The sequence below is a fragment of the Trachypithecus francoisi genome, unplaced genomic scaffold, assembly GCF_009764315.1.
Source record: "Trachypithecus francoisi isolate TF-2019V2 unplaced genomic scaffold, Tfra_2.0 Lachesis_group9, whole genome shotgun sequence".
NCBI lineage: Eukaryota > Metazoa > Chordata > Mammalia > Primates > Cercopithecidae > Trachypithecus > Trachypithecus francoisi.
The window spans coordinates 70,895,014-70,920,084 of record NW_022681474.1 but is presented as its reverse complement, the minus strand read 5'-3'; the positions used below and the strand labels follow the sequence as shown (position 1 = coordinate 70,920,084).

Here is a 25,071-nt window from a genome sequence, read left to right as displayed (position 1 = left end):
GATGAGATTTGGGTGCGGACACAGGCAAACCCTATCAGAGGCTTTCAACATCAGAATGAAAAGAGGAAAGAATCAGTAAGCTCAAAGATAGGCTATTGAAGAATACTGTCAGAGAAGAGAAAAACAACAATGAAATGAAGATAACCTAAAGACAGATACGAAATTACCTAAAAAGAAGAAATCTAAGAATTACTGGTATTTAAAAGGAAGTGGAGAAACAGCAGAAAGTAGAAAGCTTTCAAAGAAATAATAACAGAAAACTTTAGGTCAAAAACAAAGAGAGGATCCTAAAAGAAGCATGAGAAAAGTAAAAATACAGAGCTTCAATCTGGCTCCCAACAGACTTCTCAATGGAAACCATACAGGTCAGAAGGGAGGGCGACAACATTTTCAAAGTGATGAAAAGAAAAATAAAACACAAAACAAAACAAAAACACTGGCCTGCAAGAATACTGTCTCTAGCAAAGCTATTCTTCAAATAAAATGGAGAGAGAATTTTTTTTTTTCCTAAGAAACAAAACCTGAGAGAATTTATCACCACCAGACTCATCTTACAGGAATGTAAGATACAAGTTCGTCAATCAGAAAGAAAAACAAACAATAATGTACAAAAAGAAAATATTTGAAAATATAAAAGCTACTGGTGAAATCAAATACACAGATAATATAAGGCCACAAAACAAGCCTTAACAAATTCAAAAAAGCAGAAATCGTATGTCAACTATTTTTTCTCACCACAACAGAATAAACCTAGAAATCAGTAACAAGAGAAACCTCTGAAAACACACAAACACATGGAAATTAACACGTTCCTGAAAACATAAAGAAACTTAAAGAAATTATTTTTTAATTTCTTGAAAAAAATGAAAATCAAACACAAAATCTATGGGATATGGCAAAAGCAATACTAAGAGGAAAGTTTACAGCAATAGAAGTCTATATTAAAAAAGCAGACTTCAAATACACAACTTAACAATGCACTCCAAGGAACTACAAAAGCAAGAACAAACCAAATCCAAAATTAGTAGTAAGAGGGACATAATAAAAGTGAGAAAGGAAATAAACTGAGAATAAAAAAAAACAAAACAAAAACCCAAAAAACAAAAAACATACACACAAAGAAGAAAACTTCAAAAAAATGAAAAGCTGGATTTTGAAAAGATAAATAAAATCAACAAACATTTAGCCAGACTGAGGGAAAAAAAGGAGAAGACCCAAATAAATTAGAAATGGAAAAAAAAAGGCAAGCTGAGACCTCAGAAATACAAAGACTCCTTAGAGACTATTATCAACAACTATACAAGCTAACAAATTGAAAAACCCAGAAAAATAGATAAATTCGTGGACACACAACCTACCAAAATTGAACCAGGAAAAAAAGAAAACCTCAACAAACCAGTAACAAATAACGGATCAAAGCCTTAATAAAAAAATCTCCCAGCCAGGCGTGGTGGCTCACACTTGTAATCCCAACACTTTGAAAGGCTAAGGGAAGTGGATCACTTGAGCCCAGGAGTTCGAGACCAGTCTGGCCAACATGGTGAAACCCCGTCTCTACTAAAAATACAGAAATTAGCTGGGTGTGATGGCGGGCGCCTGTAATCCCAGCTGCTCGGGAGGTTGAAGCAGGATAAGTACATTTTACCACAATTAAATATTTTTATTAAAAAATTTAGCGGAAGGCCAGGCGCGGTGGCTCACACCTGTAATCCCAGCATTTTAGAGGCCGAGGCAGGTGGACCACACGATCAGGAGATCGACACCAGCCTGACCAACATGGTGGTCAAGTTGTTAACAGAGGGAAGCTTTCAGATCCCTGAAGAAAAAGAACATGGTGAAATGCCATCTCTACTAAAAATACAAAAATTAGCCGGGTGTGGTGGCAGGCACCTGCAATCCCAGCTACAGAAGCTGAGGCAGGAGAATCACTTGAACCCAGGAGGTGGAGGTTGCAGTGAGCTGAGATTGTGCCACTGTACTCCAGCCTGGGCAACAGAGCGAGACCTCGTCTCAAAAAATAAATAAAAGGGAATAATGATGGACACTGTTAAATATGTGGGGAAAGGGGAACCCGTACACTGTTGATGGAAATGTAAATTAGTAGTGTTATTATGAAAAATAACATGGAAACTTCTCAAAAAACTAAAAATACAACTATGATCCAGCAGTTCCACTACTGGACACATATCCAAAAGAAATAAAATCAATATATATAAGAGATAGCTGCATTTCTATGTTTACTGCAGCACTATTCACAATAGCCAAACCTATGGACTCCACCTAAGTGCTCATCAATGGTTGAATGATATGGAAAATGTGGTATACATACATAATGAATATTGTTCTGGCCATAAAAAGAATGAAAACTTGTTATGTGCCACAACGTGGATGGAAGTGGAGGTCATTATGTTAAATGAAATAAGCAAAGGATGGGAAGACAAATATCACATGTTGTCACTGATATGTGGGAGGTTAACAAGCGGATGCTTGTCCAGGCGTGGTGGTTCACGCCTGTAATCCCAGCACTTTGGGAGGCCAAGGCGGGTGGATCACCTGAGGTCAGGAGTTCAAGACCAGACTGACCAACATGGTAAAACCCTGTCTCTACTAAAAATACAAAAATTAGCTGGGCGTGGTGGTAGGCACCTGTAATCCCAGCTACTCATAAGGCTGAGGCAGGAGAATCGCTTGAACCTGGGAGGCGGAGGTTCCAGTCAAGTGAGATCGCACCATTGCACTCCAGCCTGGGTGACACAGTGAAACTTCGTCTCAAGAAAAAACAAAACAACACCAACAAAAAACGGATGCTTAAAGATAGAGAGTAGATTAGTGGTTACCAGAGACCTGTTAGGGTTGGGGGAGGGAGGATAAACAGAGTTTGATTAATGGATATAAATATACAATTCGATAGAATAAGACCTATGGTTTATAGATCAGTAGGGTGACTATACAGCACAACAATCTATTGTGTATTTCCAAATAGGTGGAAGAGAATAATTTGTTTATGGCATAAAGAAAAGTATTGGGCCGGGAGTGGTGGCTCATGCCTGTAATCCCAGCACTTTGGGAGGAGCTCCACTCCTGGATCTCAAGTGATCCTCCTACCTCAGTTTTCCAAGTAGCTGAGACTACAGGCACACACCAAAATTAGCCATGCCTAGCTGATTTTATTTTTTGTAGAAACAGGGTCTTGCTATGTTGCCCAGGCAGTCTTGAACTCTTGGCCTCAAGTGATCCTCCTGCTTTGGCTCCTAAACTGGTAGGATTACAGGCTTGAGGCACTGCACCAAGCCAAACAAATGTTTAAATATAAATATAGATAAGTATATGTATTTATAGATAAGACAAAATGAGGAAAAGATACCTTGGAAGTGATCAAGACTAATAAAAACAAATCAGCAGTTCAACACTCATTTATAGTGCTGGTAGTGGGTATCACTAATTAACTGCACACTCTTAGCCAGGATAGAGCCTCACAATGCTTCCCAACACTAACATGCCAAGCAGATGCTACCAACTGATGTAAATTTTCCTGACTGATATCTATGCACCAACTATTAAGAAAAATTCTTAACACGAGGTTTTGTCAAACACTGGAAGGAACTGTTAATATGTGATGGAACTTAATGACCTTGAAAAATGATATGGATGTGAGATGAGAGAAACAGGTTAAAAACCCATCCTTTGGAGGTGGGTTAAGTATGATGTTTTTGCTTTTATTTTTGTTTTTAAGGGAGAGGATCTCACTCCGTTACCCCGGCTTGAGTGCAGTGGCATAATCATAGCTCACTGCAGCCTCCATCTCCTGGGCTCAAGCAATCCCCCCACCTTAGCCTCCCGAGTATCTGGGACTACAGGTGCATGCCACCACGTGTGGCTAAATTTTTATTTTTATTTGTAGAGACAGGGTCTCGCTATGTTGCTCAGGCTAGTATCGAACTCATAGTCTCAAGTGATCCTCCTGTCTCAGCCTCCCAAAGCACTGGGATTATAAGCACAAGGCATCATAACCAGCCTAGGCATGAGCCACCACAACTAGCCTAGGTATTGCGTTTTTGAAGTTCACATACTGGATGTTCTGGGCCTTTTAGCTCGAAGACTTTACAGATACAAAGAGACCTCATATATCTAGTTGTTGATTCATCCTTGTTATACAGAATTCAACATTTACAAAAATGGCAATTCCATAAATGGCAAATGGGAAAAGGGCTGTCAATTGAGAATTAGTTCCATATATCGTACTGGACTCTCAGGCAAACAGTATCTGAAAAAGCATTGGGTATTTTTGTTGTTATTGTGAATTTTTACTGTGCCTTGCATTTATTTTAAAAAATCCCTTATTACTTTACACAACTGACAGATACAATGGAATATATCACTATTCCTATTTAAGTGCAAATGTGAAAGATTCCTCATTTATAATTAACAACTTTTATTAAATAACTAGGTCTAGACAGCTAAGAATACTTTACTGAAGCAATTTGAAGAAGCAATTAGAAGAATTTGATCTGGAATTAGACTGGATTGAAAGGAGACTGTGGACAGCCAGGAGAAAACACCATAGTATCTAAAGACTCAGGAGGAAGCAGAACTATTATAACCATTCCGAAAGGAAAGACAGATACTATACTTTCTCATATTTAGGATGCTGAAAGCACCTGGTATGCCACATAAATAACTTTGCTGTCTGTTGCCCACTTCTCGGTCAACTTGGCAAGATTGTTTTAAAGACTTCCACTTGGGTGGCTGAGGTGGGCGGACTGCAAGGTCAGGAGTTCAAGACCAGCCAGACCAGCCTGGCCAAAGATGGTAAAACCCCGCCTCTACTAAAAATACAAACATTAGCCGGGTGTGGTGGTGTGCACCTGTAATCCCAACTACTCAGGAGGCTGAAGTAGAAGACTTGTTTGAACCCAGGAGGTGGAGGTCGCAGTGAGCCAAGATCGTGCCACTGCACTCCAGCCTGGGTAACAGAGCAAGACTTCATCTCGAAGAAAATAAATAAAGGTTCCCACTTTCCCAGTTGTCTTAACCTATATCTATCCCAATGGCTCTAAATAAAGGCTGAAAGGGGATGGGAAATGGTTCAGGGATATCCATTAATGACTGGAAGAACGTGCCAAAGGCATTTTATTTGCTACGTCAGAGGTACAAATTCCCACCATGCTACAATGCATGACAAAACTAAGAATCAAATATGAATAGCAGCCATGATTTAATTTTAAGTGTCAACTCGACTAGGATATGTTGCCCAGTGTTCTGGTCAAACATCATTCTAGATGTGGCTCTGGAAGTATTTTTAGATGTCATTACCATTGAAACCAGCAGACTCTGAGTAAAGCAGATTATTCCTAACACATGGATAGGTTTAATCCAATCAGTTGAAGGCCTTAAGAAAAAAGGCTGCGCTCTCTCAAGGAAAAATGGATTCTGCCTTCCTACTGCCTTTCAGACTCAAGACTGCAGCATCAAGTCTCGCCTGAACTACTGGCCTGCTGGTCTACCATGTGGAATTTGGACTTGTTAGCCCCCACAATTCCAACAGCCAATCAATAAGAATCTCCTCTTTCTCAATTTCTATACACAAACATATATACAAGCCCACTTGCCATACCCCATACTGGTTCTGTATGAGGAGAACCCTAACATAGCACTCTACCGAGAAACACTACTATAGAACCCTAGTCTTCTGAGAAATAAAAACAGGCAATCATAAGATATTCCCCCATCAGCTGATTCTATACTGCAAATTAACTATGCATACAGCTCGATTTCAGAACTTCTGGCATGTTGCTGTAATTAAATTTATGATCTGAAAGAGAATTAAGTATTTTATCTGTCTTTGAGTTCACATTTAGAGCAAAGTGACTGGCACATAGCAATAAATGAATGACGATGTTATAGTTCAGCAATCACAGGATCTTCTTTTTCCTCGAATCTTAAAAACATACTTACCCTACAAGGGAGATCTTATGCCTAATAATTTACATGGCAGGAGTTATACTCAAGACATTGATCTGGTATTTCAGTTAAATTTCATCAAAACAGAATAGTACACTTTAATGATTTATCTTAGGGTGAGCAATCATTTGAACAAATTATTCAGCTATAGAAAAGTGGGGAAAAGTGAAAAAGGGACCAGAAGTAATCAAAACAGTGTGATATCTGCATGAGGACAGATATATAGACCAAGGGAACAGAACAGAGAGCACAGAAACAAACTGTTACACAAAAGGTCAACTGATTTCAAGGGTGGGAAGAGTACTCAATGTGGAAAGGACAACTTTTCAAAAAGTGGTGCTGGGGAAACTGGTTATTCACATGCAAAACAATGAAACTGGACCCTTATATTATAATCTTTATTTTTTTCTTTTTTTAAGACGAAGTCTTGCTCTGTCACCCAGGCTGCAGTGCAGTGCAGTGCAGTGCAGTGGCACAATCTCGGCTCACTGCAACCTCCACCTCCCAGGTTCAAGCGATTCTCCTGCCTCAGACTCTCAAGTAGCTGGGATTACAGGTGCCCGCCACCATGCCCAGCTAACTTTTTTGTATTTTTGGTAGAGATGGGGTTTCACCGTATTGGTCAGGCTGGTTTCGAACTCCTGAACTCAGATGATCCGCCCACCTCGGCCTCCCCAAATGCTGGGATTACAGGCGTGAGCCACCACGCCCAACCTCATTTTTTAAAAATACAGTGTAATACTGTGCCAGGCACGGTGGCTCATGCCTGTAACCCCAGCACTTTGAGAGGCTGAGGTGGGCGGATCACCTGAGGTCAGGAGTTCGAGACCAGTCTGGCCAGCACAGTGAAACCCAGTCTCTACTAAAATTAGCTGGGCATGGTGGCGGGCGCCTGTAATCCCAGCTACTCAGGAGTCTGAGGCAGGAGAATCGCTTGAATCCAGGAGGCGGAGGTTGCAGTGAGCTGAGATTGTGCCACTGCACTGCAGCCTGGGTGACAGAGCAAGACTTTATCTCAAAAAACAAAACAAAACCAAATGTCAAAATGGATCAAAGGTCTAAAACAAAATGCAAAAACTATAAAACAGTTTGAGAAAACACACACACACACGGGAAAATCTTCATGACACTGGATTTGGCTGCAATTTCTTGGATATAACACCAAAAGCACAGACAACCAAGGCAGATAAATTAGACTTGATATAAAAAACAATTGTATGTTAACACTATGAAAAGAGAGACAAGGACCACCCACAGAATGGGAGAAAATACTTCCAAAGCATATTCCTGGTAAAGGATTGAAATCCAGAATATATAAGGAACTCCAACTCACCAACAAAAAAACCCCAACCAAATGTTAAAATGGGAAAAGGACTTGAATGGACATTTCTCCAAAGATATATTTATAACCAAAAAGCACATAAAAAGATGCTCAACATTACTAATCATTAGGGAAATGCAAATCAAAACCACAAAGAGATACCACTTTACGCCCATTAGCATGGCTATTATCAAGAAAATAAGAAATAACAAGTATTGGTGCAGCCGTGGAAGAAACTGGAACCCCTGTGTGGTGTTGGTGGGAACAAAAGATGGTTTTCCACTGTGGAAAAGTTTGGCTGTTCCTCAAAAAACTAAATATGGAATTACTGTATGACCCAGCAATCTACTCCTAGGTATGTAACCAAAACAACGGAAAGGAAGAACTCAGACATTTGTACACCACTGTTTATAGCAGCATTATTCACATAATAGTCAAAGGTTGGAAAGAACCCAAATATCCATCTACAGAGAAATGGATTTAAAAATGTGGTTTATACATACAATGGAATATTATTCTGCCATAAAAAATTAAATTCTAACACATGCTACAACACGGATAAAACCTGAAGACATTATGGTGAGACAAGCCAGTTACAAAAGGATGAACATTACATGATTTGACTTATGTGTGGTGCCTAAAACAGGCAAATTCACAGACAAAGTAAAACAAAAGGTTTACCAGGGGTTAAGGGAAGGCAGAATTGGGAAGTGAGAAGTTACTGTTTAATGAATACAGAGTTTCTGTTTAGGATGATGAAAAAGTTCTGGAAATGGATAGTGGTAATCATTGCACAAAATTGTGAATGTACTTAATGCCAGTGAATTGTAAACTTATATGGTTAAAATTTTAATTTTCACTGTTGGTTTCTTTTTAACAAATGTTCATTATTCCTCTACTCAATAAGGGTGAGACCAGTCAATGGCTGACCCAACTAAATATGGTTAAAATGGTTCCCTATCTAGTCACCAGTTCGACATTCCAGGAAGATGGTATGGTTAGGGTTTATGTAAATAACCCATTCAACAGGCATCCTGCTTATTCCCTTGACTTCATGTATTTAACCAACCTTGCTGTCCTAGTGGCTTAGCTAATTTATATTCATCCTCATGTAACTCAGGGGTCATCTACTCTAATTCTAACAATACCTCCACATCTCTCCTACAACCAGAATGAATTCCTTATTCTTCCCTGGTCTCTTCTACTTACTACATTTTGCTTATATTTATGTTTGTTCTTCTGTGTGTGTTTCCCCCATTAGATTCTAGGTTCTTTGAAGGTATTCGTAGTTCTGAATATAACACAGCTGTCCTTTAAATATATGAATTAATGACCCTCAATCCAGATCATTTACTAAGGACCAGTACTGTTTTGTTTTTAGTCTGAAGCCCAGAAAGACTTGAATTTTAGAGACAACTATTCTGGCAAGAGATTGACAAGGGCTTCATTTTAAAGTATTTTATTTTTGAATTTTAGCTTTGAACAAATCCAGGTATTCAGAATACCCATATGCACAACCAAAAAAAACAACAACAAAAAACAGCAACAACAAAAATAACAAAAAACAAAAACTAGACAGCTGAAAAAAAAAACCAGAGACTAGAAAACATTTTAATATGGATTATCTGCCAAAGGAACAAATGAATCTGAAAATAATGCACAGATTTGGAGTGTAGCAAGATGCCACTGTATGCAAAATCTAGGGGAAGTTGTACAGGCAATAAAATTCAGGAAAAACTTAGTCTTTTATTTAGGAAAGATACTAACTATAAGAAAAAGTGCCACACGAAAGAGAATGATATGTAAATAGGAGACACTTCCCACTGGATGGCTCACAAAGGCAGGCAGTGTAACAGAAATAATTTTTTTTTTTTTTTTTTTTTGAGACAGAGTCTAGCTCTGTCGCCCAGGCTGGGGTGCAGTGGCGCGATCTCAGCTCACTGCAAGCTCCGCCTCCCGGGTTTACGCCATTCTCCTGCCTCAGCCTCCCGAGTAGCTGGGACTACAGGCGCCCACCATCTCGCCCCGCTAGTTTTTTTTTTTTTTTTGTATTTTTTAGTAGAGACGGGGTTTCACCGTGTAGACCAGGATGGTCTCGATCTCCTGACCTCGTGATCCACCCGTCTCGGCCTCCCAAAGTGCTGGGATTACAGGCTTGAGCCACCGCGCCCGGCCCAGAAATAATATCTTATAATCTAAAACTTTGAGTTCAAGTTTTTTTTTCTTTCTTCTTTCTTTCTTTTTTTTTTTTTTTTTTTTTTTTGAGACAAGAGTCTTAACTTTGTCACCCAGGATAGACTGCAATGGCAGGATCTCAGCTCATTGCAGCCTTGACCTCCCAGGCTCAAGCAATCCTCCCATCCCTGCCTCCCAAGTAGTTGGGACTACAGGTGCCCAGCAAAAGTTTTTTGTTTTTTGCTTTGTTTTGTTTTTGGTACTGGTAGAGATGGAGTTTTGCCATGCTGCTCAGGTTGGTTTCAAGCTCCTGAGCTCAAGTGATCCACCTGCCTGAGCCTCCCAAAGTGCTGAGATTACAGGTGTATGCCACTATGCTGCACAGCTCCCCTCTTTTTTCATGAGATAGGGTCTCCCTCTGTCACCGAGGCTCAAGAGCAGTGGTGAGATCATGGCTCACTGCAGCCTAAACCTCCTGGGCTCAAGCGATCCTCCTGCCTTAGCCTCCCCAGTAGCTGCGACTACACAGGTGCACTACATGCCCAGCTAATTTTATTTTGTTTTAGACAGGGGTTCTCCCATGTTACCCAGTCTCAAATTCCTGGGCTCAAGCAATCCTCCCACCTTGACAACCTCCCAAAGTGCTAGGATTACAGGTGTGAGCCACCACACCCAACCCAGGTTCTTTTTTGACTATCACAAGCTGTGTGAACCTAGATGCCAAGTCACAGCTGAGCTAAACCTCACTTTCTCCACCTACCATAGAAAATTACTACCACATATTCTCTTCCTTATATTTATTTCTTCTTTTCAACGTTTCATTCCCCTATGCCATCTGTAATTTTAGTAGAAAACATAAATATTAGATCTAAAAGGTCTTGTAAAGGAGTGGGGACAGGTAGGTGAATTGATACTGACACATAAGTCAAATGAAAACTAGTGTTATGAGAAGCAATACCTATGAGTTAGGAGAATAAACCCGTCAAAAAAAGGAGATTCTGGGGCGGGGAGAAAAGGGAATATGTGACTTGAGTTCCTGACTTTCTAGTTCCCATTTCCAGTCTGAGTAAAGTTCAGCTGTACTTTCTCGCTGTGGATGTACCATGACATTGCCTGCTTTATCATCACAATAATCACACTCTTTTAAAATTTAGTCTACTTTACATAGTTTCTATTTTGCTTCCTTCTCATTGTAAGTTAGACTTCTCAAAGGGTTGAGTGGATTAATAAATTAATATGTATCCTGAAAGCATTACACAAAATAATACAATCTGTTTTCTTCATAAAGCTAACATTAGAAATAAAATAATGCACATGAAAATATTTTGGGAATTATCAAATTCCCAAAATTAAATTCTAATTCTAATAAAATATTATTATTATACTGAGGAACAAAACTCTGAGATTTTAAATAATATGACCATGTTTCAGTAAGATTATGCAATTAAGAAAAAGAATAAATCAATCCTATGATTTATTTTCATTGGAAAAAAGAAACCAGAAAATCTTTCTCAATGGTAACTAGTGATGGCTTAGAGTCTACAAGCATAATTTCACATACTTTAAATTCATAGCAGCAGCTATGAAAATTTAAAAGGAGACTGGCAGATTTTTCAGCATATGATCACAGCAGATTTCGGACCGGGAAAGAACTACTGCAGTGACTTATAAATGTTTTTAATCTGAATATTGCAGAATAGCTCATTCTTGGGCCAAATTTCAGTCAAAATAACATGTTCCCGAACTCCAAGGATACATTTTCAACACATCAAGTTTTGCAACCAATTTTTACAAATGAAGAGCTCCTTTTTAAAATAGCAACAGATATGTACTGGGGTAATTTATGGGACCTTAACAAGCATGTTTCATTACTATTTTTGAAATCACAGCTATATAAAATAATATAGGTAGGTAATGGAATATTTAAATAGAATACAGAGCAAAATTACTGAATATTAAAACATGATAAAGCAACTTTATATTAAAAATAATTTTTAAAAAACAAGGAAGTATATTCACTCTGCTTTAGCTGCTGGTTCCTCTTTTCTTGTTGTCCATCCTACTATCGAGGCTTCAGCTTAGTTCTACTACTGCAAGCTGTCACTTTTGACTTGAAATGGAATAAAGCCAAATATTACAAAATAGCTGTTTCCTGTTCTGGCCTCATCTCCTAGACCACCCCCAGGCTATGCCTGCCCATGGATGCTCATCCTACCAAGTCAATGATCTACCAGTAGTCAGTTAACAGTTATGTATTTTTAATACTTTCGGCACAGTATATATGCTACAATTGTTCTCATTTTACGTCAACAAGGCACCTCTAAATTTTTTTTTTTTTTTTTTTTTGAGACGGAGTCTCGCTCTGTCACCCAGGCTGGAGTGCAGTGGCCGGATCTCAGCTCACTGCAAGCTCCGCCTCCCGGGTTCACGCCATTCTCCTGCCTCAGCCTCCAGAGTAGCTGGGACTACAGGCGCCCGCCACCGCGCCCGGCTAGTTTTTTGTATTTTTTTTAGTAGAGATGGGGTTTCACAGTGTTAGCCAGGATGGTCTCGATCTCCTGACCTCGTGATCTGCCCGTCTCGGCCTCCCAAAGTGCTGGGATTACAGGCTTGAGCCACCGCGCCCGGCCGGCACCTCTAAATTTTAATCAAATGTTAAAATGAAGGCAAAGTGAAATGGAAAAGGGAGATGCATATGAAAACTCATAGAGTAACTAACTAGGAATGTGTTCGGTGCAGAATTTTGTACCTTATTGAATATCACTTCTACTTTCTGAGAGAAAAATAACTATCAGTCACAAGTAGAGTACATGACTCTCCCTGTGGAAAAAAGGTAAGGGTGTGCTGTAAAGGATAACACCACAATACAGTTTTGCACTCATCTTTTCTAATGTCATTTTCTTAAAATAATAGTTTAAGAAGTCACAATGAAACCTTACCTACTTATTCTTCATAAAAAGGGGGAGAAGAAAAAAACACTACTACAAAAACATATTCTATTATACACTGTCTATGGGTTATATTGAGAGTTGAAAAAGTTTGTTTAGCACCAGCTGGAGAAAAAAATGCTAAGAGCTCTAGGGAAGACTACTAAGAAAGATTGTTAAAAGTAAGCAGCAGATGGTGGCAAAGAAATAGTCAATGAGTGTGTGAATGGTAGGAAGAGAAAGGAGTTTCAAATATCCACCAAAAAGGTTTAAGATACCATTAATGAAAAGGGAATTTACAATATGTCTCTTATTGAGCAGTTTCTGTATTATAAACTCTTTAATGTAGCATTTCATTTAATCTTCCTAACAACCCTGAGGTAGACAGTATTTATAGTTGAGAAAACCATTTATTTACAGCAGTTGAGACTTTCCCAATGTCAAATAGCTAGCAAATGGTAAAGCTAAGATTTGTCTTTTTTTTTTTTTTTTTTTTCCTTTTTGTGGAGTACGGGGTCTCGCTGTATTACCCAGGCAGGTCTCGAACTCCTGGGCTCAAGCTATCCTCCCACCTCTGCCTCCCTGAGAGCTGGGATTACAGGCGTCAGCCAGCTAAGATTTGAAACTGACCGGGCGCGGTGGCTCAAGCCTGTAATCCCAGCACTTTGGGAGGCCGAGATGGGCGGATCACGAGGTCAAGAGATCGAGACCATCCTGGCTAACATGGTGAAACCCTGTCTCTACTAAAAAATACAAAAAGCTAGCCGGGCGAGGTGGCTGGCGCCTGTAGTCCCAGCTACTCGGGAGGCTGAGGCAGGAGAATGGCGTGAACCCGGGAGGTGGAGCTTACAGTGAGCTGAGATCCGGCCACTGCACTCCAGCCTGGGCGACACAGCGAGACTCTGTCTCAAAAAAAAAAAAAAGATTTGAAACTAAGTTTGCTTGAACTGATGTCAAAATTCATGCTCTTAACCATTATGCTATAATGAATCTCTAAAACAAGAGGCTCTAGTAAAGACCCAATCAATTAGCTGCTTCTGATATTTACAATAACCAACATGCCATTGTAACACAGATAATTTTGTTACTCTCCTGAGAACTATGCTTAGTGATCTTTTTCCTCTTTTATCTGACCCTACACCATGTGTATCCAGCATTAATTCTATTCATAAACTCTCTTCTTTAGCTAGGCTGACATTCTCCTGTCCCTTAAAATGCCTCCTCATCATTCATTATGCTGTTCCTCCAGGCAAATGTCTGGATTACCATTACCACCGCCACCACCAACCACTCCACCGACCGCACCTCATCCTTACACTTCCATCTCCATTCAAGTGAAGCCCATTAAGTTTCATCTCTTTCATGAGACTTCTTTAACCACTTCAGTCTCTACTGACTTCTCCTATCTTTGTATTTCTGAAGTTTTTACTTCAGGCTCCTTAAATTCAGTCTACTTCAAGGAAATCATTTTTTTATGTCATTTCTTATCACAGATGAAAAACTCCTTGAAAATAAAATAAAGATCATTACTCACAACATTTTTATCAACTTTTAAAAAGCATTAAGCAACTAGCAGGGAGCCATGAAATTGGTAAAAAGTAATGCTAGAGCAGTGACATGATACCAGGAAAATAACAAATCTGAAAGGAACTGTAGGACAAAAATAATTATGTAAGTATACTAATAAATGCTGTACCAGGTCAAATTTCCATTCACACTATAGAAATGTTACAGTTCTAAAACAATCTAAAGTGATGTGTCTGTATTATAAGCTGAAGTGAAGGTAAAGTTTGAAAAAGCAAGTCCCTTCTCCACCATACAAAGCAACTGTAACAGGAAGTTCTGTTTACTTTTTTCTGTAAACTATTAGCAATATCATATTACCCTGAGAAATAAATCTGCTTATAAACAAACCTCTATCAACAAGATTTCAAACTTTGTCAGTGGACCACTTATGTCAAATATTTAATTCAACGAAGTATAACATTTGCGTAGAATAACCAAGCAATGGGTTAAATTGTTCACCTTGGCTGACTAACGGCTAAAATTTCACCTTACTTGCGTTATTTCACCCTGGTTGTGAAGCAATTCCAAATGCCACAGGACAATAACACAAATTTAGGAGGAAAAAAAAACACATGTCTCTGGTACACTCTACTTCCTAAACTACTACTAACTTATCCTAGGCAACTGTTCGAGCTATTTTTAGTAAAACAGATGTGCTGAGCAACAATTACCTTAGGGATATTCAGAAACCACAGCCAAATAAATTTATATGATCAATGATGAAAGAATTATTGGTTAAAATGGACTAAAACTGGATAAACTACTTTATCATTGAAAGACTACAGAAATAGATAAACAACCTGGCACAGTCCAGACACATTCATTCACTAGACAATGTATGACTCTTCTCTCGTTAAGTCTTTAAGCAATCTTTAGTCCAGGTACTAAGAAAATACTCAGGTTTGTTTTACCCATTCCCTTCAACCAGCACTTCACAGCACAACAGTACTGTATCTAGGATTTAGTAAAGTACTGTAGTTCAGTGTCTATACAATGAGAGAACTGTAGTATTAATAGTCTTATCTCTAAACTTTATCAGCTCATTATGATACAGAACTCTTTTTTTTTTTTTTTTTTTTGAGACAGAGTTTTGCTCTTACTGCCCAGACTGTAGTGCAATGGTGTGATCTCAGCTCACCACAACCTCCGCCTCCTGGGTTCAAGAGATTTCTTGCCTCAGCCTCCCGAGTAGCTGGGATACAGAGCTTCTAATGGAATCATTCCTTCAGGTCTAGGATTTATGATTCTACCTTATTTTAGGGAAAACACCTCATTACTACAATGAATTTTAATATACTGTAAGATAAACATGGGGTGTAATTTTGGACAAGCACACTCTGTATCAAATCTCTAACGGTTTTAACTAGTGACCTTTGTTTTATTTCTTTATTACATTTAAAAGCAAAGAGGATTGTGATGCCTAAAAATACTGGACTAACAAGCCAGACCAAGCCAGGCTAGTTGGAATGAATATGTACAACTTTCAGGTAAGAAATAGTCTCTTCCACATCCTCTATGAAGCAACCCCAACCTGAAAACTGTAGGTGTATGCATGGCCAGTAGCCAAAATCCATGATAAAATAATTTCAAAATCATGCTAAAAGTTAAATATTCCATTTCATTATCAAAATTTTTATGTGAATGTGATCAAAACTGTTATGAAAATTTAATGGAAAGTTTTTCTGAACTTCTATAATCATGCTCTAAAGTAAAGGAACAATACCACAGCAATTATAGTAACAACAACAAAAACTTTTTTTTTTTTGAGATGGAGTCTCGCTGTTGCCCAGGCTAGAGTGCCATGGTGTAATATCAGAGCTCACTGCAACCTCTGCCTCCCAGATTCAAGTGATTCTCCTGCCTCAGCCTTCCAAGTAGCTGGAATTACAGACACCTGCCACCACGCCCGGTTAACCTTTTTCTTTTGGATTTTTAGTACAGACGGGGTTTCACCATGTTGGCCAGGGTGGTCTCGAACTCCCGACCTCGTGATCTGCCCGCCTCGGCTTCTCAAAGTGCTGGGATTATAGGGGTGAGCCATCATGCCCCAACTAACAAAAAACTATTAAAAGTATCTTTAAGAAGCAATAATTTATTTTCTGTTACTTCTCCCCAGCCAGCTAAAAGACACAGTAGAACCTGCAGATTTCCCCACTACTTCCTCTCCCTTTTCCCTTCCCCCTCTACTTCAAAGAAAGTTAAGTGTAGCCAGGCATGATCAGGAAACCTAAAAGGAGGAAGTAGAAACTTATCTGTGTGCACAGGGAAGGAGAAAGACACTTAACAATATCAGGGTATGTTGCTTCAGTGGCCTAATTAATATATATCCATTACACTGTCTGAAAATGTTGGTTCAATTTCTCCTTTTAGTCATGTTTCTTTCCAAAATACTAAAAACTATAATCTATAATAATTGCATCCTGAAATAGCCAACTAAATATCACTTAAAAAGCTGACCAGTGCTGGGTGCAGTGGCTCACAACCGTATGCCCAGTAATTTTGGAGGCCGAGGCGGGGTGGATCACCTGAGGTCAGGAGTTCAAGACCAGCCTGGTCAACATGGCAAAACCCTGTCACTACTGAAAATACAAAAATTAGCCGGGGATGGTGGTGCACACCTGTAATCCCAGTTATTCAGGAGGTTGAGGCAGGAAGAATCTCTGAAACCAGGAGGTGGATGTTGTGGTGAGCCGAGATTGCACCGCAGCACTCCAGCCTGAGCGACAGAGTGAGATCCTGTCTGAAAAAAAAAAGCTGACCAGGTTAACTAACTTAATACTTGCTATCTGATATTCAATACATTCAAATCATTCAGAGAAAAGAGTAGGATTCAAACCAATGACTTAAAAGTGAAAGGACTTGTATTAATCCTGACTCATCTGTTTCCTAACCACTACCTCAGTTTATCATTTTGATTTAATGAAGAATAAGGCTATGCAACTTGTAAAGGAAACTAAAGAAAAACATACTACTACAGAATAAAATTCTGAGAAATCAAGGAGAAAGGTGGTAGATTGGGAATTCTCACTGAAAACATTTAATTAGATTCACAACAAAGCATCATTTGTGGAAAGTTTAAAAACTTACATGTATCTACCACTCTAGACTAAAAAATAATACACACAAAGGTCATTTCCAAAGAGAATTTTCCCCCACCTACTTAAAAAGTTTATAAAGGATAATTAGCATCCATATTCAAAAGAAATTGCCTCATGAAATTTTAAAACAGTGAGAAAGAAAAAAGCTCAATTAAAAAGCTTATTCAAGTGTACCCAAACTCCCTTTGACTAACAGAGGGTTACCCTAAGGTTGAGATAGGTCAAGGCACTATTTACAAAATTTATGCCAGTAACAGCTGCCATTTTAAGAAGTTAAGGAATTTAATGTACTGCTTGGACAACTGGTTATAAAATAATCAATCTGGTAATACCGCCACTCTAATTACACAAACTCTAATTTTTTTCTTCTTTCTAGAACATTTCTGTATTTCACAAGATTTATTTAAATAAATAAATTTAACCATCTTAGGTATCTGTAGTAAATTTTCATTCAAAATAAGACAAATGTCTATCATATACACATGGGAGAAAATATTTTTATATTTATAACCTGATCTTTTTTTTTTTTTTTTTGAGACGGAGTGTTGCTCTGTCACCCAGGCTGGAGTGCAGTGGCCCGATCTCAGCTCACTGCAAACTCCGCCTCCCGGGTTCACACCATTCTCCTGCCTCAGCCTCCCGAGCAGCTGGGACTACAGGCGCCCGCCACCTCGCCCGGCTAGTTTTTTGTATTTTTTTAGTAGAGACGGGGTTTCACCGTGTTCGCCAGGATGGTCTCTATCTCCTGACCTCGTGATCCACCCGTCTCGGCCTCCCAAAGTGCTGGGATTACAGGCTTGAGCCACCGCGCCTGACCTATAACCTGATCTTATTAAAAAACCCTAACTATAAAAAATGTGCATAGAAAAGCTCTGCTATAAACCAACACTTAGTCTAAAATTCGTAAGAAATTCTAAAACTAAGGTATGCTAGATCCTAAATCAAGTGCTCTCATGGTAATTCCTTCCGATTTCTTTGAACTCAGAATTCACGTTTTTCAGAAACACAATGGTTAAAATGTCAAGTCAATCACTTCACTTCTGGAAGATACGGCATCCTTCTAGGCCAGAGGGTGAGTTAGTATATATACTAGCAGAGCAGATTAAATAGCTTACTAACAGAGACAATCATACAATTCACCAAACCACGTAAGACTTTAGCTCTTATGCCTCTGAAACTGTTTTAAAAAAAGTTAGGGTACCCCCCCCACCCTCCCCCTAGCATATTCTTTCAATCATTATAATTTTCAAAAACATGTCGAGTTTTAGGCCACCTGGAAAGAGTTTATTTTTAAAAGTAACTTCTACATAACAATTTCACTTCTCTAAACCAAATCCAAGCTGAGACTTGGTTCCAAAAGCGCTAATAATACAACCACAGAATTAAAACATTAAGACTTGGAAGGTTCCTTTGATTTCACCTAGATTCACCTACTCTAACTCCCTCTGACTGGGGGAAATGAAATGATAAGGTCTGTAGTAAACTAAATGGTATTCACAATTAACAAAATAAAACCCCAGGGAAAAGCTCCAACACCTCCACTATTAAACTGTGATTTGCTATGAAGCAAATATTATAAACAAAGAACAAAAGATAATAATACAAAAAAAACTAGGTCCTTTAAAGAAATAAGAAAAATCAAATGGAAAGACAAGAGCACATCTATATAGACTTTAAGACATGAAATAATGTTTACACTAAATGAACTACCATCTCATTTTGGTGGACCTAACAGAACTATTCTAATTCCCTAAGTATTACAACTCCATGCACAACAAATCACCCCTCATTAACACAAGCTCTTGTTCTCTCCATGAAAATAACAGCTCTACATTTTATTTTTGAAAAACAGTAACAAGTCTGAAATAATATAGTATTAACTTTTTACTCCATTAGAAAAAATTTAAACTGGTTCACTCATCCTTTCCATGCAATTACTGTAGTATTTTAAAACATCTGAGTAAAAAGAAACTTATAATATATACATTTAATTCAACCTAAAATCTAAATAAACAAATGAAGGGCAGGTGTGGTGGCTCACGCCTGTAATCTCAGTACTTTGGGAGGCCGAGGTGGGCAGATCACTTGCGGTCAGGAGTTCGAGACCAGTCTGGCCAACATTGTGAAACCTTGTCTCTATTAAAAATACAAGAATTATCTGGGCATGGTGGTGTGCGCCTGTCATCCCAGCTGGTCTGGAGGTTGAGGCAGGAGAATTGCTTGAACCCAGGAGGTAGAGGTTGCAGTGAACCAAGAATGCGCCACTACACTCCAGCCTGGGTTGTAAGACTCCATCTCGAAAAAAAAAAGTATACACACACACACACACACACACACACACACACAACAAAAAACAAAAAACAAAAAAAAAACTTCTGTGAGTTTTACTTATACCTGAAAAAATTAACTGGTAATTTCAACAATCTTAAAAAATATTTAGCTTAATACTTTTGATGAGTTTCTTCATATAATTAAAATCTAATAGTCAACTGGAAAATGTTTCCCTAATTAAATGTATTTGTATTTAAATTGCAGTAATGAACTAAAATTTATAAATAAAATCATTCAATTACTGACAATCTAAAAAAATTTCCCCTTAAAAAAATAATGAACTATTATGCTAAACTGATACGTATACATAAACACTAATCTCATTTAATTACATTAATTTACCCAATTCTTAACCTTTAGAGTTGAAGACAATTTATACTAATATTTAACCAATTATTTTCTAATAATGACTATTATTTAGAATGTCACATATTTTTATTTTGCTTACTTCTGTATTCCTTGCAACAGAACACTGCCTGGCTCATAGTAGATTCTTAGTATATATTGTTAATTGAATAAATAAATCGTTTATCCTATAAGCAAAATCGACTGACTGCATTCATTGGGTTTTTCCGCACAACTAGAAGTTAGATGAAATGATATTTAAAGAATATTGTTTAAAGAATATCTGCATATCAATAAAGTTTAACCGTTAAATTTTAAAAAGTAATCTAAAATTTCTTACCTGGTACGGTTGAAAGGCACTATCTTCAGTTAAAAAATCCAGTTGCTTATCTACAAGGAATTCTACTGCAGTGACTGAACTGGGTATACTTCTTTCAACCAGAGGTTTGAAAGTCTGCCAAGAAAAAAGAATTTCTAATGATAATTTTCTGGATAGTATCCTGAAAATATGAAGGAACACACATCAATACAATGTATCAATGTCATCACTACAGAGTCCTAGGATGACAATTAATATTAATTTTCATATTATAAGCTAATTTTTTTTTTTTTTTTTTTTTTTTTGAGACGGAGTCTCGCTCTCTTGCCCGGGCTGGAGTGCAGTGGCCGGATCTCAGCTCACTGCAAGCTCCGCCTCCCGGGTTCACGCCATTCTCCTGCCTCAGCCTCCCGAGTAGCTGGGACTACAGGCGCCCGCCACCTCCTCCGGCTAGTTTTTTGTATTTTTTAGTAGAGACGGGGTTTCACCGTGTTAGCCAGGATGGTCTCGATCTCCTGACCTAGTGATCTGCCCGTCTCGGCCTCCCAAAGTGCTGGGATTACAGGCTTGAGCCACCGCGCCCGGCCAAACTAATGTTTTTATGTACACCATAAGGTATTTGTGTTTATTTAAAAGGAACAAACTAGATCTACATGTGATATGGACATATTTGAGTATACTAAGTCCCAACTGTTTACCTTTTAAAAAGAGATGTAATAAAATATGCATGTGTGTAAAAATGTCTGCTTAAAAAGAGAAATTGCTTTTGAAACAGTAAACTAGGTTGGAGAACATATTTACCACTGCCTTTTTTTTTTTCCTTTAACTGTATTGTTTCTTATTAAAGAGAGTATTTTTATTTCAATGTACACTTTTTGTCTAGCTCATTCACGTTAAGCGGGATTTTAAATGATCAGGAAGTATCTGGTCTTTTAACTCCACCCCTTGCACTCTCACCCTCACCCCTGCACCAAGCACAAATAAAAGTCCCACAGCTTTGGTGAGAGCAGCATGGAGGAAGGGAGTAGAGAAAGAGTTGGTAAGAAGTGCTACACAAAACCCTACTTTGCAGTCAAGTCCAAATCTCCACTACTTATTTTTAAAAAAAGTCAATCCAAGGTCATTTCATTCCTTTAAGAAGATACCTTTAATATATGGGATTTAACTCGTATCTTGGGTAGGGGTGACAGGGACAGAGCCAGGGGAGGAAGAGGAAGGAAATAGGGATACAATGTATACATTTCTTTATGACTATCACACTAACTTTCAAAGTAGATGAAGATTAAATAAAATACAAGTGTCTTATATTCATGGTGCTGTTCTAAAAACTTGAAAATGAAAACAAAATTCCACCATTTAAAAAACACAGTGGCTTTACTATAAAACATTTTTTTAAATAATTGGAAAATAGTTTGGAAAATGGAATTAAAAACCAACTCAGTTTCTAAGTTACCTATATCACATGCAGAAATCTTTCTAGCTACAGGGTAATTTGTGTTAATATTTCCACATAAAACAAAGCTTTTGGCATAGACAGTACAAATTCCCAGGCGCTTCAAAATCATTGTGTTTCCCCTTTCTCTTATTGTCTTTAAAAATATATAACATCTTGTTAATAACAATAAACATACTCAAGGGAAAAACTTCAAGATGTTTGGTTTGGAGTGGCTTTTAAGGAGTTAATTTCTATATTGAAGAAATTCCTAAGAGGAATTTCAGGTTGACTCACTGCAATCTGTAACAACGTTTCAAAGTTTAAAATGTAATATTAAATTTAAGCAAGTCTTATTTCTACACTATCTACATCATGAAGTTACAAATAATATTTTCTTAATTAAAAAAACAGGAAAAAATTCTCTTACATTTTCACTTATTTTCAATATTTAAGATTAGAAGATCTAATCACAGTAACACCCTCTCTCCCATATCCTGGGCTAACCTTTTAAGCACTGTATTATTTATCAAAATTATTTTTATTTGGGTGAGAAATCACATTTTCAAAATAGAAAATCCTCATATTATTTAGCCATTTCCTTCTACTGTTATCATTTAACACTTTCCAATTTCATAAAATCCTATTTATTATTTTACTTAACAAGTGACAAAAAGTTTGTAAGAAATTCAAGAGCATTCATTGTATTTAGGCTTTAAAAGTGTCCACCACTATGTGACCAATTGACATGAAATATGTAACATAAACAGGGATATTCGGCTGATCCCTACTGTAAAAAATGTTTTTTCATATTATATCACTGTCAGTTTAGTTTTTAAGTAAACTAGAAAACACTGGCATCTTCTGAAAAGGACTTTTAATCCTTGGACATTATCAAATGATCTATTTCTTTTCAAACAGTACCATGTCAGGTCAACCCATGAAGGTTAACAAAAAGGTCCACAAAAGGTATTATCTAAGTGGCTAAAGATACAATTCAATTAAGTAGGATTTGAAAAAGAAGTAAAGTTCTCCTTCTGGAGTGCCTCTTTCTTACGCAAATAATACAGGTGGCTTGCATTTCCTATGAGACCTAATCATTTTATAATATGAAAAACATTCTTCTGAAGAGAGCTCTCCTTTTCAAGGTAGGTCAGAGTTCTAAGGGTAAATTTCAACAAGCCGACCTATGATTTAAATTATTCTAAGTTAATTAGAAAAAAAGATTTCTAAGGTAAAAAAAAAACTCACATTTTAAGATATCTCATTGAAAGCCAAGTAAAATTTGGCTACCAGAAATGTAAGAAAACTAGCTGACAATGATCAAATTTGAATACTCTTACAAGGACATGAGTACTTATAATCATTTACAAATGGAAGTCCAAAGTATATCATGCTTCTTAAATAGCAAATAAAAAGTGCTGATAAATACTTTTATAGTATTTGTTAAAGAAATGTTTCAATATTTATTAAATGAGCAACAGTGAATATGTGTGACTGCTCTACTTTAAGGAAAAATGAAAGGCAAACAACATATGAAGTGATATGAAAATACACCCCGGTTTTTTTAACTGGCAAATCCACCATGTAACTATTGTTAATTTGTGTATTAGTCTAGTATGTTTCAAAGGAACATTTTAAGTTTAAAAATAATAATAAACATATTTAAATAAAAACAAATGGGTCCTACAGCTGGTATGATGAATTTGTAGTAAATAATTGATGGGTCTAGGTGCTTTGGAATGTAAAGAAACTAGAACTCATGCATAACTAATTCAACACTCACTCTAAAGATACATGATTCTATGAGTAACTTCCACAGCCTAAAGGGAAGCAATGAGCTAACATCTGATGAAAGTCACAGAATATGGCCCTAATCACAAAAGACTATTATTCAAATGCTCTAAAAAGCCTTTGAAACCCAAAATGAAAATTACTAACACTAAATGTTCAGTTGAAACAAAATGCTTTTTCAATTTTATTAATGGAGTGAGAGTGTTTTTTAAGGTCATTTATCAGTGTTAAACACACTTTAAAAATAGTCTATGGCCAAAATAAATATAGTTGAGGGCCTGCGTTTCTAGTAGGGCCTACCAAACTATAGGAAGAATGCTTAGAACAACTGTATCCTGTTTGGGGCTCCATGCTGCACCACATTCCATTCACATGAGGAAGAGGCGAACAGATGAGCCCTCCCCGAAAAACATTTTTAAAATAAATCAGCTACAGCTCTTAAACACAACTCAGCTGCTCAAACAAACGATGTTAAAGCTCACCATTTCACATTTAACAGGAAATTCAAAGAGCTTATGTCTGCAGTCTTAGTTTCTAACAATCTCTGGTTAACAGTTAACAATTCCAAGTTAAAAAAAAAAAAGGCTTATTAACTGCAAAAATACTAATATAAATCTCACCGAAGGTAAATACTAAAGCAGAAAACAACCTAAGCAACATTTTAGAAGTTAAGATTTAGTCTACCAAAAAAAAAGACTGGAGTGACTTGAAAGAACAAAGTCCAAATTCCCACCCAAGCAGGTCTATTGAAAAACACGATACTGTTAGAAAACAAGTTGGGGGTGGGGAAGGGAATAACCAAAAAAAACCCTCACAAAACAAATACCTCCACTTCTCTTGAAACACTAGTCTGAAAACCCTAATTTGAAGCACTTCTGCCATACTTTAAACAATTAAACTCTCGTTTTTAAATTAACATTTAGTTATTAAATTACTATAAACACAATAAATCTTTTTAAACAAATGAAAGTTAAAAATTCTTAAAACTAAAAACATTGAGGCCAGATCTTTTACAAAAGGCAGTGACCTTAATTTCTCAGGCTGAGAAGAAAAACCAAATGTAAATTAAGACAAAAGAAAAAGGAAGCAGAAAAATACAAACCGTACTTTGTTCTTGAGAATTTTAAAGTATTTTTAAATCTCAGAAATCCACAGCAAGGCTTTAAAGGTCAATAAGTATTTGCTGAAATTTCCATTTTGTTCTGGAAGAGTATTTATCTAGTGTAAATACTTCTTTAGTCTTCAAAATCACAGGCAAATGGCTCTCAAACCAAGCATTTCTGAGCTCACTTGCAGCGGCGTCATTGTATAGGAAGAAAAGCCAAGACCACAGAACGAAGCAGGAGCTGTAACCTAACAAGTCTCCGACGAGCAAATGACGATTTTCTGTCTGCTCTGGCTGAGCCCCGGCAGTGATGAGGATTACAACTCGCTCTTTGTCATCAGCACTGTGGTGTTAACGACTAAGAAATCCTGCAGCTGAAGCACTACTGCATCCTCCGATCTGGGTCAGGATAATTTCTCTCGAGGTCGCTTACATAACCAGTAAGATACTCCAAATAAAGAGAACAGCCATCCATCAGCTGGAGAAAGCCTTTCCCACTGTACTCTGTCTGCGTGGAAACACAGTGCAGTAGCTTCCAACAGTGCAGACACCCAAATGAGAACGAGTACTTGGCTTAGGGCACACTGAGAGAAGGGAAGAGGCGGTGCTCTGTAAACTGTAACTAATCCCCCGTCACAGGTGCTGATGGAGTCACTTCCAGCACGAGTCACATTACTGGTGATTACTCATTTGGCTG

General features: G+C 37.7%; 1 protein-coding gene across 9 annotated transcripts in view; it reads right to left on the bottom strand.

Annotated features, from left to right (window-relative positions):
• Window positions 1-25,071, bottom strand: part of JMJD1C (jumonji domain containing 1C) — a 374,654-nt gene that overhangs the window by 80,573 nt on the left and 269,010 nt on the right. For 5 of the 9 annotated variants that reach the window (XM_033208321.1, XM_033208324.1, XM_033208322.1 and 2 more), the window contains one exon: window positions 20,065-20,178. Coding sequence is in view for 1 of the 9 variants with exons in the window: in XM_033208317.1 (XP_033064208.1) it covers window positions 20,065-20,178 (114 nt within the window). In the remaining 8 variants the exon portion in view is untranslated. Of the gene's footprint in view, window positions 1-20,064; window positions 20,179-24,376; window positions 24,965-25,071 lie in introns of those variants that run through there. The other 4 variants (XM_033208325.1, XM_033208326.1, XM_033208320.1 and 1 more) reach the window with 3 other exon arrangements.